Raw genomic sequence first — 15,483 nt, forward strand, 5'->3', positions numbered from 1 at the left:
CCTTTCACATGTATATAGGCTATAAAATCTGCTAACTCTGTTGCAGGTAACCGCACAGGATGTACGTAAAGAAAACCCCCTGCTTTTCAAATTCCGTGCCAAGTTCTACCCAGAAGATGTGGCAGAAGAGCTGATCCAGGACATCACACAGCGCCTGTTCTTCCTGCAAGTGAAGGAGGCGATTCTGAACGATGACATTTACTGTCCCCCAGAAACAGCTGTGCTGCTGGCTTCCTACGCCGTCCAGTCCAAATACGGAGACTTCAACAAAGATGTGCACAAGTCTGGCTACCTTGCTAGTGACAAACTGCTCCCACAAAGGCAAGTGAACCTGCATAGTCTTAGCCATTCTCTTTCTTAAAGGGTTTGTGATTTTTAATTTTTTTTTTTTTAAATGTAGGGGGTGTTTTGATTGCAATGCTCAGAATAAAATATAGCCTTGTGCCACTTTGAGTATTTAGATTAGCATTCAATTAATTAAGTGCTTTAACCTTAAATTTCCTATTGCTACTCTGAAACTCTAATCAGAAGTAGTGAGAGAAGCTCCAAAACAAAATACACTACAAGAAGAAGAAACTGAATAAAATTTGTCATTTATTAGAAGTCTGAATACTGACCATTGTCTCTATCTAGCTTTTTAATGAAGCTGTATTTCTTGGAATATTTTTGTGGGGGAACTCTGATGCCAATGGAGTATTTAATGAAGCATTATTATAGAGTGATGTGGTTGTGTGTGTGCATATATGTAGTGCTTGGTTTGAAACATTCCATGTATACTCTTTCTAGGGTTTTGGAGCAGCACAAACTTAACAAGGACCAGTGGGAGGAGAGGATCCAGGTGTGGCATGAGGAACATCGAGGAATGATTAGGTAACCAATGCACTGTGAAACTGCTGTATTTAAAGTAGTGTCAATGTGTAATGTACAAATACATTAAAAAAAAATCTGTGACTTGCTTCAGGATAAGTTAGCATTCTTCAGGTTATTTTGCTCAGAGTAACTAGGTTTACATGCCTCTGCTGGTCCATTTCAGCTGGCTGTTCTTAGTAAAACCTGACTGATTTTGCCGAGTTTATAATTATCTACTAGAGTGATGCTTAGAACCCTTGCCAGCTTGTTGCTGCTCTGTCCACATGGGAAGTTAGAACCTTCTTGCTCAAACTGCTTAAAGACTCAAAAGAGAATGTTTTCTTTTTACATGCTGCAGAGAAGATGCAGTCTTGGAGTACCTGAAAATTGCACAGGATCTGGAAATGTATGGTGTGAACTACTTCAGCATTAAGAACAAGAAAGGCTCTGAGCTCTGGCTAGGTGTAGATGCTCTTGGACTCAACATTTATGAGCAGAATGATAGGTAATAAACCACTCTCTCTTCATTATTGCCTTCAGCTCCTTTCTAATATAAAGTCATGTAAAATCAATCTCTCCTGGAATTCAAATTTTTAACTAAACTAAACTCCACCATTTCTGTATCATTCTTGGCTGTGTTTTTGACATTGCCAGAATAATCCATGAAATGTGATTCTTTGGACCAGCAAGTACAAGAAATGGGCAAATCTTTTCAAGATAGTTTCACTTTATCCCTAGTCTTCCTGCTATAGATGCATTCTCCAGTTCTGATTTTCATTTAAAAGACAAAAAAAAAAAAAAGTGGGATTGAAAAACTGCTTCTTATATTTCATCTGTGTGACTAATTTTGTCTGCTGATTTCAACTACCATAAGGGCACTTAAATATGAGGGTGGATTTGGTATAATTTTGAGCTTTATATTCTAAGTCAAGAATTTGAAATGACTTTTGGCTCTCTCATTTCTTTTTGCTTCCCATTTTTACAGGCTAACACCGAAAATTGGATTTCCCTGGAGTGAGATCAGAAATATCTCATTCAATGACAAGAAATTTGTTATTAAGCCTATTGACAAGAAAGCACCAGTAAGAAGCAAGATTCATATTAAGCTATTAAAATTTCAACTTCTTAGCTGAATGATTTCTGTGGGTTTGGTTTTGGGGGCTTTTTGGGGTTTTCTGCACAGAATCTTTTCATCGATAGCATGAATGTTGATGTAAGCAGGGAAACCTGTTCAGGGCAGTCAAGTGATAGTTATTTTTTTTTTTCTTAGCCAGTTTTTTTTTTCTGGCTAAGAAGGTAGAAATTTAGTATAAGCTTAAACTTTTAACATCAGTGGCAGGGAGTAGCTCTTTGCTTAGGGTTTCTGATTCTCCTAAGACTGTTCAGAATCTCTGATAATACAGTTAGGGATCTGAGGGATCTCTGTTTACTGTGGATGCTTCCTTTGCAACCTGTTGTCTTTAACAGTGTGTGGGATGATCTTTTGCAGGTTTCACCTTACTTAAAGCAAAAGCTTTAAGTCATTTTGTAGGGTAGGCTGGAATTTTTTTCCTCGCAAATTTATATTGAATGTAATTGCTTTAATCTTTAAGGCCTAATAATTTCTAGTGCTAGCCAGTACCTTCTGTTCTTCTGGTCATTCTTGTTTCATTGCTGCTTGAAAGCATTTCCCTGTTGCTCCTTTTGAACAGAACAAAGTTATTTATCCATTCATTGTAACATTTAACACCCCCTCTGGCATAAGCCAAGACATTACATCCTAAGTGGCTGGCCAGGTTATTATACAGATTATTGAAGTGGGAAGGAAGGTGGGAGAAGCCAGGGACTTGGTGTGCCTGGTAAAGCAGCCCTGCTGGTGTTTGTAATGAAGTGGTGATGCAAGATGCTGTGTGCTTGGTGCTAGGGGTGTGCTACAGTGAAACCCAGGGCACTGGAATGACACATTGGGTGCTCCTGCCCTGGGTGTGCTTGTCAGGTTGAAATGCATTTCAGAAATAAGTGTCCAACTGCCACCACCAGTGAATTAGATGTTATTAAGAAAAGCTGGCTGGCAACTCTAAAATGCTTGGGGTCTTAGGAGCATAGTGCATACACAAGGGGCTTCTTATGCTGAAAGAACAAATGTAATGCTGCCTTTTCCTTGTCCCAAGGACTTTGTATTCTATGCCCCTCGGTTACGGATTAACAAACGGATCCTGGCACTTTGCATGGGGAACCACGAGCTCTACATGCGCAGACGTAAACCAGACACCATCGAGGTGCAGCAGATGAAGGCACAGGCTCGGGAAGAGAAACACCAGAAACAGATGGAGAGGTTGGTTGGGCTCTGAGTAGCCTGGGTGTGACTAATTACTGCTTGAGTAGCATCATATGCTAGATAAATGGCTGGCAGCACCTTAATCTGCTTGAGCCAAAAGTAAAGCAGGTTGTTTCTGCTTCAGTAGGTCTGATGGGTTGATAGTAATGGTACTCACCACAAATGTGACTTCCCATTACTTTTTTGGACTTGTGAACTTGTCATTGAGATGAATGCCAGCAGAGCTTTATATTTTTGCACTTCTATAAAGGGAGTAAAGCTCATTATCTGAGTGCTGTAGGGCACATCTTGTGTGTGCTCTTTTTGTGTGTTTACTAGGAAGTGCTCCAAGTTGGTTTGAAATTACATTGTGACTTCCTTCCATCAGAGCCCTGCTGGAGAATGAGAAGAAGAAGAGGGAGTTGGCAGAAAAGGAGAAGGAGAAGATTGAGCGTGAGAAGGAGGAGCTGATGGAGAGACTCAAGCAAATTGAGGAGCAAACCAAGAAAGCTCAGCAAGGTAATAGGAAATCTTTTAGTGTTTCCTTTGATGATGAATAGTCTGAGTGAGAAGGGTTCAAATAGTAAAGCTATGAGCATCTCTGAGTAATTTGTCTCTCCAGTGTTGTGTGCTAACTGGTGTTAGGGCCCTGGTTTAGCCTCCTGAAGCTGAATGTAAATCAATATGCAGTTGCTGAAAAAATATATGCTTTAACGAAATAGGTAACAGCCAAGATGTCTCTCTTGGCAGCAGAAGTACCTTGCCATTGTTCCTGTGCTGACTGGAAGCTTTATCCCAGCATATCTGTAGAGGAAAGAGTCAGTGTAGCAGGGGTCACACCAGCCATTGCTGTGGTGATTTACTGTCTAATTGCTCAGAGTTAGTGTGGTGTTGCCCATACAAAATATTGAATGCTTCTCTACCCTTAGGTATGTAATTTTAGGATGAGTGCTTCCCCACAAATCCATTGGGGGTGGGCCTGACTTTTAGACTGAAGTCTTTTAGTCTTACAGCTTCAGGTTAAATGTAAAGGAAAGAACAGGGAACAGTTGCTTGCATCCATCCTTTACCTGTCCCTCTGAAGGAAAACCCTTATCCAGACAGACTTTCCTCTTCTACTGCCATTGTTTACTTGATCTGACTTGAAATGTGCTCCCCTATTGTCAGAATTGGAAGAACAGACCCGCAGAGCTCTGGAGCTGGAACAGGAGAGGAAACGAGCTCAGGAGGAAGCAGAGAAACTGGCTAAGGAACGTAGGGAAGCAGAAGAGGCCAAGGAGGCCCTATTGAGAGCATCCCATGATCAACAAAAGACCCAGGAACAGTTGGTAAGTTGGTGAACTGAAAATCAAGTAGGGAAAATAGTGAAAGAAGAAGTTTTTGAAGCAAACCAGGCTATGAATATAGTGAGGAAGCACTATATACACAGGTTCTTTAATTTTTATCCTCAAGTATATGGAAATTATGCATAAATACAAATGTATGCCTTTTTTTTGTATGTGATAATGATAAAGCGTTGCTTTGGGGAGAAGGAAAAAGAACCAACTCAACAACCATACAAAACCCCAACCCACAATGAAATGCAAAATTTTTTTGGCTTCCTTTCCTCTTTCATCATGGAGGTATTGGTGGAACTGAAGTTAACAGAAAGGCTTTCTTCTCACTGAAAAGATGTGTTTTCACTCAGGACTTGAACTAAATGTTTGATTTAGGATGTACCTTGGGGTTTGTTTCCACTAAAAACCTTTCTTCTGCAGGCTGCTGAGATGGCAGAACTCACAGCTAGGATCACACAGCTGGAGCTGGCCAGGCAGAAGAAGGAGAGCGAGGCACAGGAGTGGCAGTATAAGGTAAAGCAGAATCTGAGCAAATGGAATCCTTTCTGTGGAATTGCTGTTTGTTCTGGGTTGTAACCTAAACTACTGCCCTAGATTCCATGCTAGACTCAATTCTTGCAAGTGTGAGGCTATAGTAAATATGCAGCTTTGGTTTTCTCCATGGAACTGGTGACTTATTCTAACTCCATGTAGCAATTTTTGACTAATTAGACCCGTGGCCCATTTTCCATTAACAGTAACGATTCTTCAAATCTCTGAAGTGTTATCCAGCAGAAAATTTTGCAATTGATGGTAGCTGAGTAGCTTTGGAATACACCCCTTCAGAGGTGCAAGGTTTCCTGTAACGAGCACCAAGTGGTGCTTCTGTGAGAAGTCTCACAGAAGACTTCTCACAGAAGCACCACTTGGTGCTCGTTACAGGAATCCTCGTTGGTGCACTCAGGATTATTCTGACTGACTCACTGTGGCATATCCTACTGCAGGCACAGAGGGTGCAGGAGGACCTAGAGAAGACCAAAGAGGAGTTGAAGACTGCCATGAGCACCCCTCATGTCACTGAGCCCATGCACTCTGAGAACGAGCACGATGATGAGCAGGATGAGAATGCAGCAGAGGCCAGTGCTGAGCTGAGGTCAGAGGCCACCATCAAGGACCGCAGCGAGGAGGAGCGCACCACTGAGGCAGAGAAGAATGAGAGGGTCCAGAAACACTTGAAGGTAAGAAGCTGGCAGCAGAATGTGTGTGGGGGTGCTGCTTATGCTTTTCTCAACGTTTCTTGCAGCTGGAAGGTATTGCTGTTATTTAAAAAATGATGGGAGACACAGGGAAGGGAGATGATCATGATGTTGCCAGATAGCTGCTTAGCCATTGAGTAGAGAGGCAGCTCTGGTCTCCTGGCACTTGAATTCCATTTTACTGGAAGCAGTGAAGTATTTTGAAGCAGTGCCAACAAGTAGTGTCTGTCAGATGTAGTGTGCTGTTTGTGAGTATTGCCAACCACCTGACAGCTGTTCATAGCTCTGGCTGCAAGGAATTGAAGAACTTTGTCTGATTCCTATCCAGCAGCTGTCTCTAACTGTCAAGTCTGGGTTGCATTGCAAAACTCTGCATTGCAAAACCCTGGAGTAACCCACTAGGGCTCAGCACAGAGACAGCACTACTGCATCATCTTCTTGTGAGGAACTCCAGTGTTCTGGTGTTCAATTCCAAGCATTTAGTTGTGCTGCCTGACTTGCACCAGGCTTTGCTCATTCTGCATTGTATTTTGGTATTACACACAGAAGGGTAGAGGTGCATTTTATTTTCTGCAGTAAGTTTCTTTTCTGGTGGAAAGCTACTAATTCCTCAGATTCTGCAAGATATTCTTGCTGTCTTCAGGGATCCCTCTACATGGCTGATCTTTTAAAGTACAGGCATTGGAGACAACCTTTCTTAACTGTGCTAGATGAAGGTAAATAGGTGCCAGATTGCCTGATGTTTTATACCTTCAAATATTAGGGAGAAACATGAACAACTTCCACAAAATCACAGATCTGTTTAGGTTGGAGGGGCCTCCATGAGATCATTTAACCCCACTTCCTTGCTCAAGCAAGGTCAGCTAGAGCAGGTTGCCCAGAGGAATACACCGGGGCTTGTCTGTTTCCTGTCTCTATATAGACACCGGATCTTTAGGAGGATCAGCAGGAAATCTTGTCCAGCTTTGAGGCTCTGGTACTAACCTGCTGCTGTCTGTTTCTCCTCCTCCAAAGGCTCTTTCCTCAGAGCTGGCAAACGCTCGGGATGAGACCAAGAAGACAGCCAACGACATGATCCACGCTGAGAACATGCGCCTGGGCCGAGACAAGTACAAGACCCTGCGCCAGATCCGGCAGGGGAACACCAAGCAGCGCATCGATGAGTTCGAGTCCATGTAAACTCCCCCTGCACCTGCTGCCCTGCACTCTCTTCTCCCCTCTTCCCCATCCTCTCCCATCATCACTCATAATCGTGCTATGCTGGAACCACTACAGAAGAGTGACCATGGTCTTATTTATCAAGTTTTGGGCAAATGCTGGAGTTAAGTGACAGAAGAAGGAATAGTAAATAATGTCTGCCTGGGGTGGCTTGGGGAAGCAAAAGTGTATTAAGGCAAATCCGAAGTTGTTTGGCTTGGGGTAAAGTCTTAGTGTGTTGGGTTTGCCCACTGAGGTGGCTGTGTTGCTGTCTTCTCCCATTGTGTGGGGAGACCAGCAGATACTTGTACTGCATTCGATAGCCAAGAGCTGACAGTCTGACACTCTGCCTTCCTACTAACCTGTGCAAGCTTCAGGATTAAGCTTAGTAGCCAGGGTCTGAATTTGTGACTTAACCCAGAGTCTGAATCATGTAGTTAAAAAGGGGAGCTTAGGAAGAAGGATCGAAGGTAAAATATGGACTTTCTCTCTAAAAGACCAAAGCTTTTGTCCTACAAAAATAAGCAGACCAAACAGATTCTGTGGTGTTCCTGCTGGTGTTACATTTTGTTGTTTAATGATGGAGCTTTGAATTTTCTAATCATGAGGAGGCCTTTGGAATATTTCCACTGATGCAGTGTGGTTTGAAGCCTCGAATTCCCTGCTTTCCAGAGGTTTTGTCTCTGGTCAATGGCTTTGTTCACTATCATTTGTCTGACTTCAATGTAACCAGTGAGGCAGAGATAGCTAGAGTACACTGCCTTCCATTTTGGTTTTGCCATTGAAAACCTAAAGTGGGAGGTAGAATTGTAAAAGACTAAAAATTATTGTAGCTGTATTTTCCCTTGCTGAACAGATACTTTTCTAGTTACATGAACAAGATTTCAGGTTTTTCCTTAAGAGGCCTTTTTTAGCACATAGTTGTTGGTGCCTTATGACTGTGTATAGATCTACTGTAGCTCAGATACATTTAGTTTAAACTAGATGCAATCAAAAAAAGTGATCAGCAGCTGGGGACCAAAAACTGCTCTCATATCTGGGTCATGTACAAGACTGCATCTGTCTTCCTGGCTTTAAGCAGCATTTGAGGGGAGAGGATCCTGAGACACTTGTCCAATTGCTTTCTTAATCCTCACTAGCACTCTGCCACATCACTGGCTCAAGTGCTTTTCCTTCCCCAGAAGGATGCTTTGGCCTTTTGTGGCTTTGAGAACAGAAGGCTTTCTCTTAGAAATGGGATACAAATGGTTGTGAGACTGGTCCTGAGAGCTGCTTGTGCCAGGTATTGTAATAAGCATCACCTCCTGTCATCCAAGCTGCCCATGCTGTAGCTACCCAGAGTCCTCCCTGCCGTTTCTGTGGAGGAAATAGCCATGTATGCTCAGGGTTGAATTGGATGTTGCCTTGATCCCTCATAAAAGGAACTGTTAACCTTCAGGAGAGTCATCTTAAAAATGGGTTCTACTAAAGTGAAGTCCTCCTTTGTTTTGCCCTCCTTGGATTAGTTTGTCCTTATAGGAAGTCATTAGGTTAGCCTGGGATTTATTTTCTTGCCTAGCATAATTCCAAATTTTGTGACCTGCTCAGTTTTGTTGATTCTCCTTTTGTATGATGTTACTGGTAATGGTGATAGAAGGAAAACATTGGAGAACTGGAGCATTTTTAGCTCCCTGCTGTATGAAAAAGGGCAAAGGGAGACTGTGCCAAAAAAGAAACGTTCATGATAGTGTTAACAAACTGCAGTATTTCCCCAAGAATTCCTTGGGTGGCTGGAAACAACCTCACCAGTTCTGTGTTACTTTATTTTTTGAAAGCAATGCAATCTGTGTAGGGTTTCATACAAATACCAGCCAACTTCTGTTAGAAGCAACATGCCAACCTATGCCCTTAAACCTCCAGGTGCGTCATGTGGGAGCCCCCTTCTCTCCCCTGGACACAGAGTGCTTTTGGGGGGCACATGACATGGCAAGCTTTTTGTTGGCCAAGAAAAATATGCCTCAGTACCATGAAAGTCACAAATGAAAGATTGGAGTTAAATTTGTCAGAATGTATTTGTATATTTCTGTACTGAAGGTGATTGGCATTGGCTCTGCATGAGTCTCATTACTGGGGAACAGACAACCTTTAAACTTCTGTTTTGGTGCTTTAAAGCTGGTTCTCAGCACTTCTGCTCTGTCCATGGCAACTATCGATGCATTTGAGGGGAGAAAAAATCCTATCTAATATTTTAATAATTTCCTAACAAGCTGATGTATGGTGCCTGGAATATGTGTTCAAATAATAAACCAGTAATTTTCTGCTTTGATGGGTCACACAACACTGCTGAGCTCTCATGTATTCTGATGTTGGCATGACTTCTGTTTATATGGGTTTTTAAACGTTCTAATTCCACATGGTCCAATAAAGGAATAGAACGGCTTGTGCCAGTGAGTCCACCTAACTCTTTGTAGTTGTTTCAGCTCTGCCTTCTTTTTAACCAGTATTATATTCCAGTGGTATCTAATGATATTTGATTTCAATATTTCTAGCTATGCACAATTAGAAAATATTAGTCAAGGGATGGAGGATATGTTTATGGTCCTCCCCTTGGAAATGTATACTGTATTATAAAGATGATATTTTGCAAGAAAACTAATGTAAGAAGCTTTCAGTATTATGGTGAGATTTGTAGACACATTTTTTATTTGTTAGAATACAGTGAATTGTTCTTCCTCTTCATGTTCCAGTTTAATTGGATAACTACTCCTCTTGGGGGTGGGGGGAGGGCAGTACTTTATCACATGTTGCCTGGCTTATTTTTTCTTGTTTTATTTTTTTGTTGCTGTAAATTATGATGTTGAAGGGTTTTGACCAGTTGTTTTAATGGATTATAATAAAACATCAATTCCTTAAGGTTGTGGAGTAATTAATGGGTCCATGTGCTTATCTGCAGAGAGAACCTTGACTAAGACATGTTTTTCCTATTCAGAGGAGTTGTTAAAATCCATACCTTGTTCTTCCTGAAGTGCCAATAAAGTTCAAAGAAATTCAGCAGATTGTGTCTGGCTGGTTACTTAAGGTATGCTTTAAGTGCAGAGCTGTGTCCTGTAGCAGGGCAGATCAGCCTTGTGGTGCTCAGAGGTCACCCTGGGAGCTCCCTCACAAACAGGGAGATCTTTCTTGCACTCTGAAAGGAGCAGCTTCAGTAACAGCCCTTTCCTCCTCCCTAGCAGGAGCCATCCTGGAATTGATACTTCTCTGTGGAGGCTCTGAGCACAAATGTTCAACTTGCAGATGGACTGGCCAGAGGGAGGGGATGGAGCTGCTGTGGGTGAGCTCCTGCTGTCCCAGCCCTGGCCTGGGTGCACCCAGGAGAGCCTGGCTGGGCCTTGGGGCTGCTGCTTGCATGGATACCCTGCCCAGTCTGTGCTGCCATCAGCTGTTCTGGGGACTTGGGCACAATCTGCTTCTCAGCTGCCCTGCTGTGGCTGGCTCTGCCTGTTTCCCAGGGCCTCGGGATGGGTTCCAGCAGTGGAAGAGTGGCTGCTGCCACCTTTCTGTTAATGAACTGTGTGATCTTTATTTGCAGCTGCTTTCTTGGTGGTTGTGAAGAGGGGCCTCACAGAACCTCTGCCTAATCGTTGCTGTACTGCAGAATAAGGTGGAGATTTCACTGGAACATGTTTGTGCTCACAGATCTGGTGTTGGGGAAGAGACTTGGACTTTTCTATAAACAAAACATGAAGCGTGGAGCAACAGAGGCTTCTGCAATCCCCACCAGGCATGGCTTGAATTCAGTTTCTACAGGTAAGTCTTTTTTTTTTTGTTCCTTCTGGCCAGGATTCTAAAAACCTGAGCACTGGAGGAATTGCATGTCTCCTTTAATGCTACAGCAGCCTTCAATTGAAGGTTGCACAGGTCTGGAAAGGTTGATCTTGTTCTTGCTGTTTCTAGTGCCCTTGCTTCTCAATGGACATTACCTTAGAGGCTTGAGGCTTAGTAATTTTCCATGCAGGTTTATCTATATTCAGTTAGTCTTTGAAGAAATGGAAGTGTAAAGCATTAAAGGCTGAAGACTGCTTCTGTACCAGGACCATGTTAAAATCCACAACACCCTATTCTTCTAGTTTGTTGTAAGGCATTCTGTAGTTTAGGATCAGAAATTTGCATTTAACCTCTAATTTTTGTAGACAGCTTCTGTTGGATTTGCTAGTCTGTCTGGGATGTTTCAGATCCAGTTTAGGCTATATCTACATATGTTTGGGGCCCAGATGCTTTTGTCAGTGCGATAGGGGCAGACTAGAGCATAAAAGGCTCTCAGAAGGCTGGGGAACTAGAAACACTGTCTTTTGGCAGGTTCTGCAATGTTGCTTTATTAAGCAGTGCAATTTATTAAGAACTCTAAAGAAAAGGCAAAGTAACTCTGCAGAGTAAAATATTCATTGAGTTCAATCTGTTTGGTAGACTAATGCACTTGGCCTGAGATGCACTGACTCCCAAGTAGGACAAAGCAACTGCAGAAAATAAGACTGATTGCTTTCTCCTTCTCTTCTTTGCTCTTTCTAAAGCAGGGAAGTGCAAGGGCATGGTCTCCAAATTCTGATTTGCTTTGATGCAGACAAGTCCTGTAGGGATTTCTCTAGGTAGATGCTTATTAGTTTCTTGCTCAGGATAAAATGTTTGGAGGGAAGCACAAGATTTTTCCAGCATCCAAACCTTGGTAATGAAATGTACAGGGTAAGGTACGATAATTGTAGGCACCCATATGGCAGCTGCTTGAGCACCTACAAAGACAGACTGCAATGAGAAAGCAGAGAGCACCCAAGGCATGGCTTGTTTGCCCTGTACCATCAGCATGACTGCTCTGCACCCTGCCAGCTTTGCAGCTGTGCATATCTCAATCTTGGCTGTAAAATTTAAATGTCTTATACCAGAGCATATAATCTCAGAGCATGTGATAACTGGCAGAGAGCAGAATTCCTGTCACTGATGCCAAACCATAACTGTTACATACCCATATGCAAATTGGGCCACATGTGATGTTAATGTCTCCCTTGCAGAAAAATTCCTTCTGTAAGAAAAATGTCCCATCCCTGGAAATGTTCAAGGCCAGGATGGATGAGGCCCTGAGCAGTCTGGTCTGGTCTGGTGGGTGGCAGCCTTGCCCATGGTCAGAGGATTGGAACCAGATGATCTTCATCCCTTCCAAACCAAAGCATTCTGTAAACAAAAGGTCTGGGCCTCAATGTATGAAAAGCTAGGCTGAGACTGGCTTTTGTCTTCAGATTTGCAGTTCTAAGTGCAGTTTGTAGGCAAGGGAGCAGGTCCCTGTGTCTGAACAATGCCTAAATGAGTATCTAGCTCCAGGTGATGGGACTCTAAACATTACTAGTAATTCCAAGATGGAGCTTTTCAGGACAGGTGTCAGGATGAGGGGTATAGTGAAAAGTGGAAGAAAGAATGAGGGGGTATTAGAGAAAAAGTAGTGCTGAAACTGCAAAAAGTAATAGTGGATGCTTGTGGAAGGGACTGTACCTTCAGCTTATGGTCAGAATGCACTTGCTCAGGGCAGGTGTTAATACACACATTTCTGGTGAGCAGAGTTGATTTAAAAATCACAAGCCCCTATGATTGCTGCAGCCTGTGGTTGTGCATCATCCTTTAACAAAATACAGGCCAGGATTGGTCTGGAGTCAACAAGTTTGAAGGGGGTGTGAAATAAACTGCTCTTGAGCTGGAAGGTTATGGTGAAGGCTGTCCACACCCCACATGCAGCAGTATTGCACTCCCATCCATCTCTGAAGCATCCTTGACTGGATGCTTGAAGGAGAAGCCTGTGCAAGTGAAGGTCTTGGCTGGGGCACTGTAACTTCTTAGTGGCCTTCACCCAGCCAGGAGCAGCTGCTCTGTCAGACATGGCTGCTGTCCAGAGCCTTGCTGTGAATTCATTGTGCTTTCTTGTTGCAGTGCCAGCCCATCTCTGATTGCATGTCTGCCCTCCTGCTTCCAGTGCTGAGAATTTGGTTCTTGCTCCTTTGTTTGTGTCATTCTCAGAAGGTTGCTGAACATGTAGGGAAGGTTAGAATGGGGCAAACAGCCTTGTTTGAGAGATGTAGAAATAGAGGCATATTTATATTCTCCCTGAGCTCCAGCCTCTTAGGCAGTATCTGTGACCTGAGCTCCCTTGGTTGTGCACTTTGTCCCAGATCTGTGCTCAGTGCATCTCTTGTGAGGCAGCAGAAGCATTCTGTCTGGGCTTGTGGGCTTGCTAAAAGTCAAACCAGTACAAGCTGTTCTGTTTGCTTTTATTAGCAACTTGCTCTGGAACAGGAAAAGTGGTTAATGGGTTTTTAAAGTGACAATGGGAAAGGTGAATTTGAGTTTTGTTCAGTGCTTTAGTTCTGTGTCAGCAAGCAGCCCATATCTGCTTCCCTAAAGAAGTATTTGTGAGGCTTGGTTAGGAGGGCAGGGGTAAGCTGTTCTTGCTTTTCCAATTAATGAAGGCTGCCTTCTGGAAATGTTCATTGTTCCTGGGTCTGTGTGCCTGCTGCTCTGACTACAGTCCCTGAGACTTCTCCCATGGGACCAGCATGAGCTTGTCCCCCTCTACACAGGAACAGCATGGGCAGAGACTGAGCCAGGGCAGCTCTGCCTGCTGGAAAGAAATCCTAACCCAGAGGAGCTGGGTTTGCTATCTCAAAAATCCAAGTATGCTTCTTGCTGTGGAGAGCTGCAAAGGTGTTGTGTAGCTTCTGGTTGGGTTAGGCCAGTGCTGATTTCACTGTTCACTTCCTTGTGCAGAAGTTGGGGCTGAGGTGGAGCTGAGGCAGTCACAGGTGTTTTGGATATTTGCATGAGAGTGCCTAGACTGGGGGGAGGGAGGACCACATTGTTTGGTGTGTGCTACAGAAGGTATTGGACAATGCATTTCAAGCTAGAAAACCATTTCCTTACCAGCATGTGCCAGAACATGACTGGATGTGTGGGCACAGCTACTGCACTACTGCAGAGTGTGCACTGCTGGCAAGAAACCAGGGAGGTGGGGGCAACGTGCCTGTGTGCACTGCTGCGAGGTTGGTTCCTGCCAAACCATACTTGAAACAGAGCTAAGGGCTCTCTTCAGCTGTGCCTGGCCTTATTATAAAATATGTGCTGTCCTGTGAAGCAACATTTTGAGGTTGTTTTTGGCCTTTTTTTTTTTTTTTTTTTTTTTTTTTTGTGGGAGGGGTGGCTATTTGCAAAGCTTTCTATTTTTGTGCCTTAGCTAAATGAACAATGATTTACTCTGGAAAGGAGATCCTGCTTCTGCCCTTTCTCAGTATTTCAAAGATCTTAAAACAGACTGTCCAAAATCTGCAAGGGCCTGATTCTCTCCTGCCCCAGCAGAATTGTTTTGCTTTCAGCAGGGAGCAGTTGTCCCCTTTGCTGCACCTCAAAGTCTCCCTGACTTCCCTCTCTGCACTGGCCTCTCTTCCATCAGGTGACATTGACCTGTCACTTGCTGTGCTCTGAGCTCCTGGCAGGGAGAGGAGTCAGTGCCAGACAAACACACCAATGTCCTTGCTGGGGAAACTGCTGTGCATATATCTAATGTATCTCTCTCAGCTCAAGGTTTGCTGGAGAGATAAGATGCTTTGTGGTTTGTATGTGCTGTGGCCCCTCTCCTTGTGGCTCTCTTTTCCAGCCTTGCTTTCTTTCCATGGAAATGGCTGAGAGACAGAACTGGGCTCTCTGCTGCATCTCTGTAGTGCCTGAAAAGCAAAGGCAGAACTGGCCAGAGTCTCTCAGCTGCAGAAGCTGTACAGAGTAGTTTTCAGTTTGGGGGTGAGATGGAGCTCAAGAATTTGGCTTTGAAGCCTGAAGCATTTGGGGCAGCTTGTAGGAGAGAGCAAACCACCTGGAAAAGTTGGCCTGAGAATTATTATTATTTTTTTAATCCTTTATGCATTGCCCATGAATTTGTCTCCATTGGAGCTGTCTGAGAGGTATGTTTGAATGCTTGAACACTTGCCTTTGAACTGAAGAATACATTTCCCTCCTGGCTTATGGAAAACACTTGCATTCCTTAATGTCTTCGATGGTTTTTTCAGAAAGCCTAAGCACCTCTTTCCAGCCCTTCCAACCTGAAAGCCTTGGGTGGAAAACTTTCATTTTGGGGCAAAAAGCCAAAACTTTCTGGTCATCTTCAGAACTATGAATCCAATGCTCTGTGTGTGTGTCTGTGTTGAGGCAGACATTTTCTATCTTATGCTGTGGTTTTTCCCCTGCACAAATTGCTTAGAGAGTCCAGTATCAACATTTTTTTTTTCTTTTTGCTTATACTGGCTACCAATATGTTATTGCATTAAAAAAGCTTGATTAAAGCAGACATCCTACCAAATGGTGAGCTGTAAATTTGATGGAAGGAACCATTCATGCTCTTGGGGTGAGAGCTGTTCCCCAACTCCACAGAAACCAGGAACTAAAACTACTGTTGTATTTTTGGCCCTCAAATTCATTTTGATTTACCCTGTAGAGGAGGGTAGACTAAACCAGTGTTTCTGGGAATAAGTTAAGAGTTTTCTTCTGCAAGGCTTCAAAGCTTAGTAAT

The 15,483-nt window shown here is 43.4% G+C and overlaps 1 protein-coding gene across 2 annotated transcripts in view; it reads left to right on the forward strand.

Annotated features, from left to right (window-relative positions):
* MSN (moesin) overlaps positions 1 to 9,944 on the forward strand; it is a 40,676-nt gene extending 30,732 nt beyond the window's left edge. The window contains exons 4-13 of one of the 2 annotated variants that reach the window (XM_058814322.1): positions 47 to 321; positions 787 to 870; positions 1,208 to 1,354; positions 1,835 to 1,931; positions 3,000 to 3,163; positions 3,534 to 3,664; positions 4,313 to 4,473; positions 4,903 to 4,995; positions 5,466 to 5,699; positions 6,732 to 9,944. In XM_058814322.1, coding sequence (XP_058670305.1) covers positions 47 to 321; positions 787 to 870; positions 1,208 to 1,354; positions 1,835 to 1,931; positions 3,000 to 3,163; positions 3,534 to 3,664; positions 4,313 to 4,473; positions 4,903 to 4,995; positions 5,466 to 5,699; positions 6,732 to 6,896 — 1,551 coding nt within the window. In that variant the 3' untranslated portion in view covers positions 6,897 to 9,944. The remainder of the gene's footprint in view (positions 1 to 46; positions 322 to 786; positions 871 to 1,207; positions 1,355 to 1,834; positions 1,932 to 2,999; positions 3,164 to 3,533; positions 3,665 to 4,312; positions 4,474 to 4,902; positions 4,996 to 5,465; positions 5,700 to 6,731) is intronic. The other variant, XM_058814323.1, reaches the window with a different exon arrangement.
* The last annotated feature ends 5,539 nt before the right edge of the window (positions 9,945 to 15,483 follow it).

This window comes from Ammospiza caudacuta, chromosome 14, assembly GCF_027887145.1.
Source record: "Ammospiza caudacuta isolate bAmmCau1 chromosome 14, bAmmCau1.pri, whole genome shotgun sequence".
Taxonomy (NCBI): Eukaryota; Metazoa; Chordata; class Aves; order Passeriformes; family Passerellidae; genus Ammospiza; species Ammospiza caudacuta.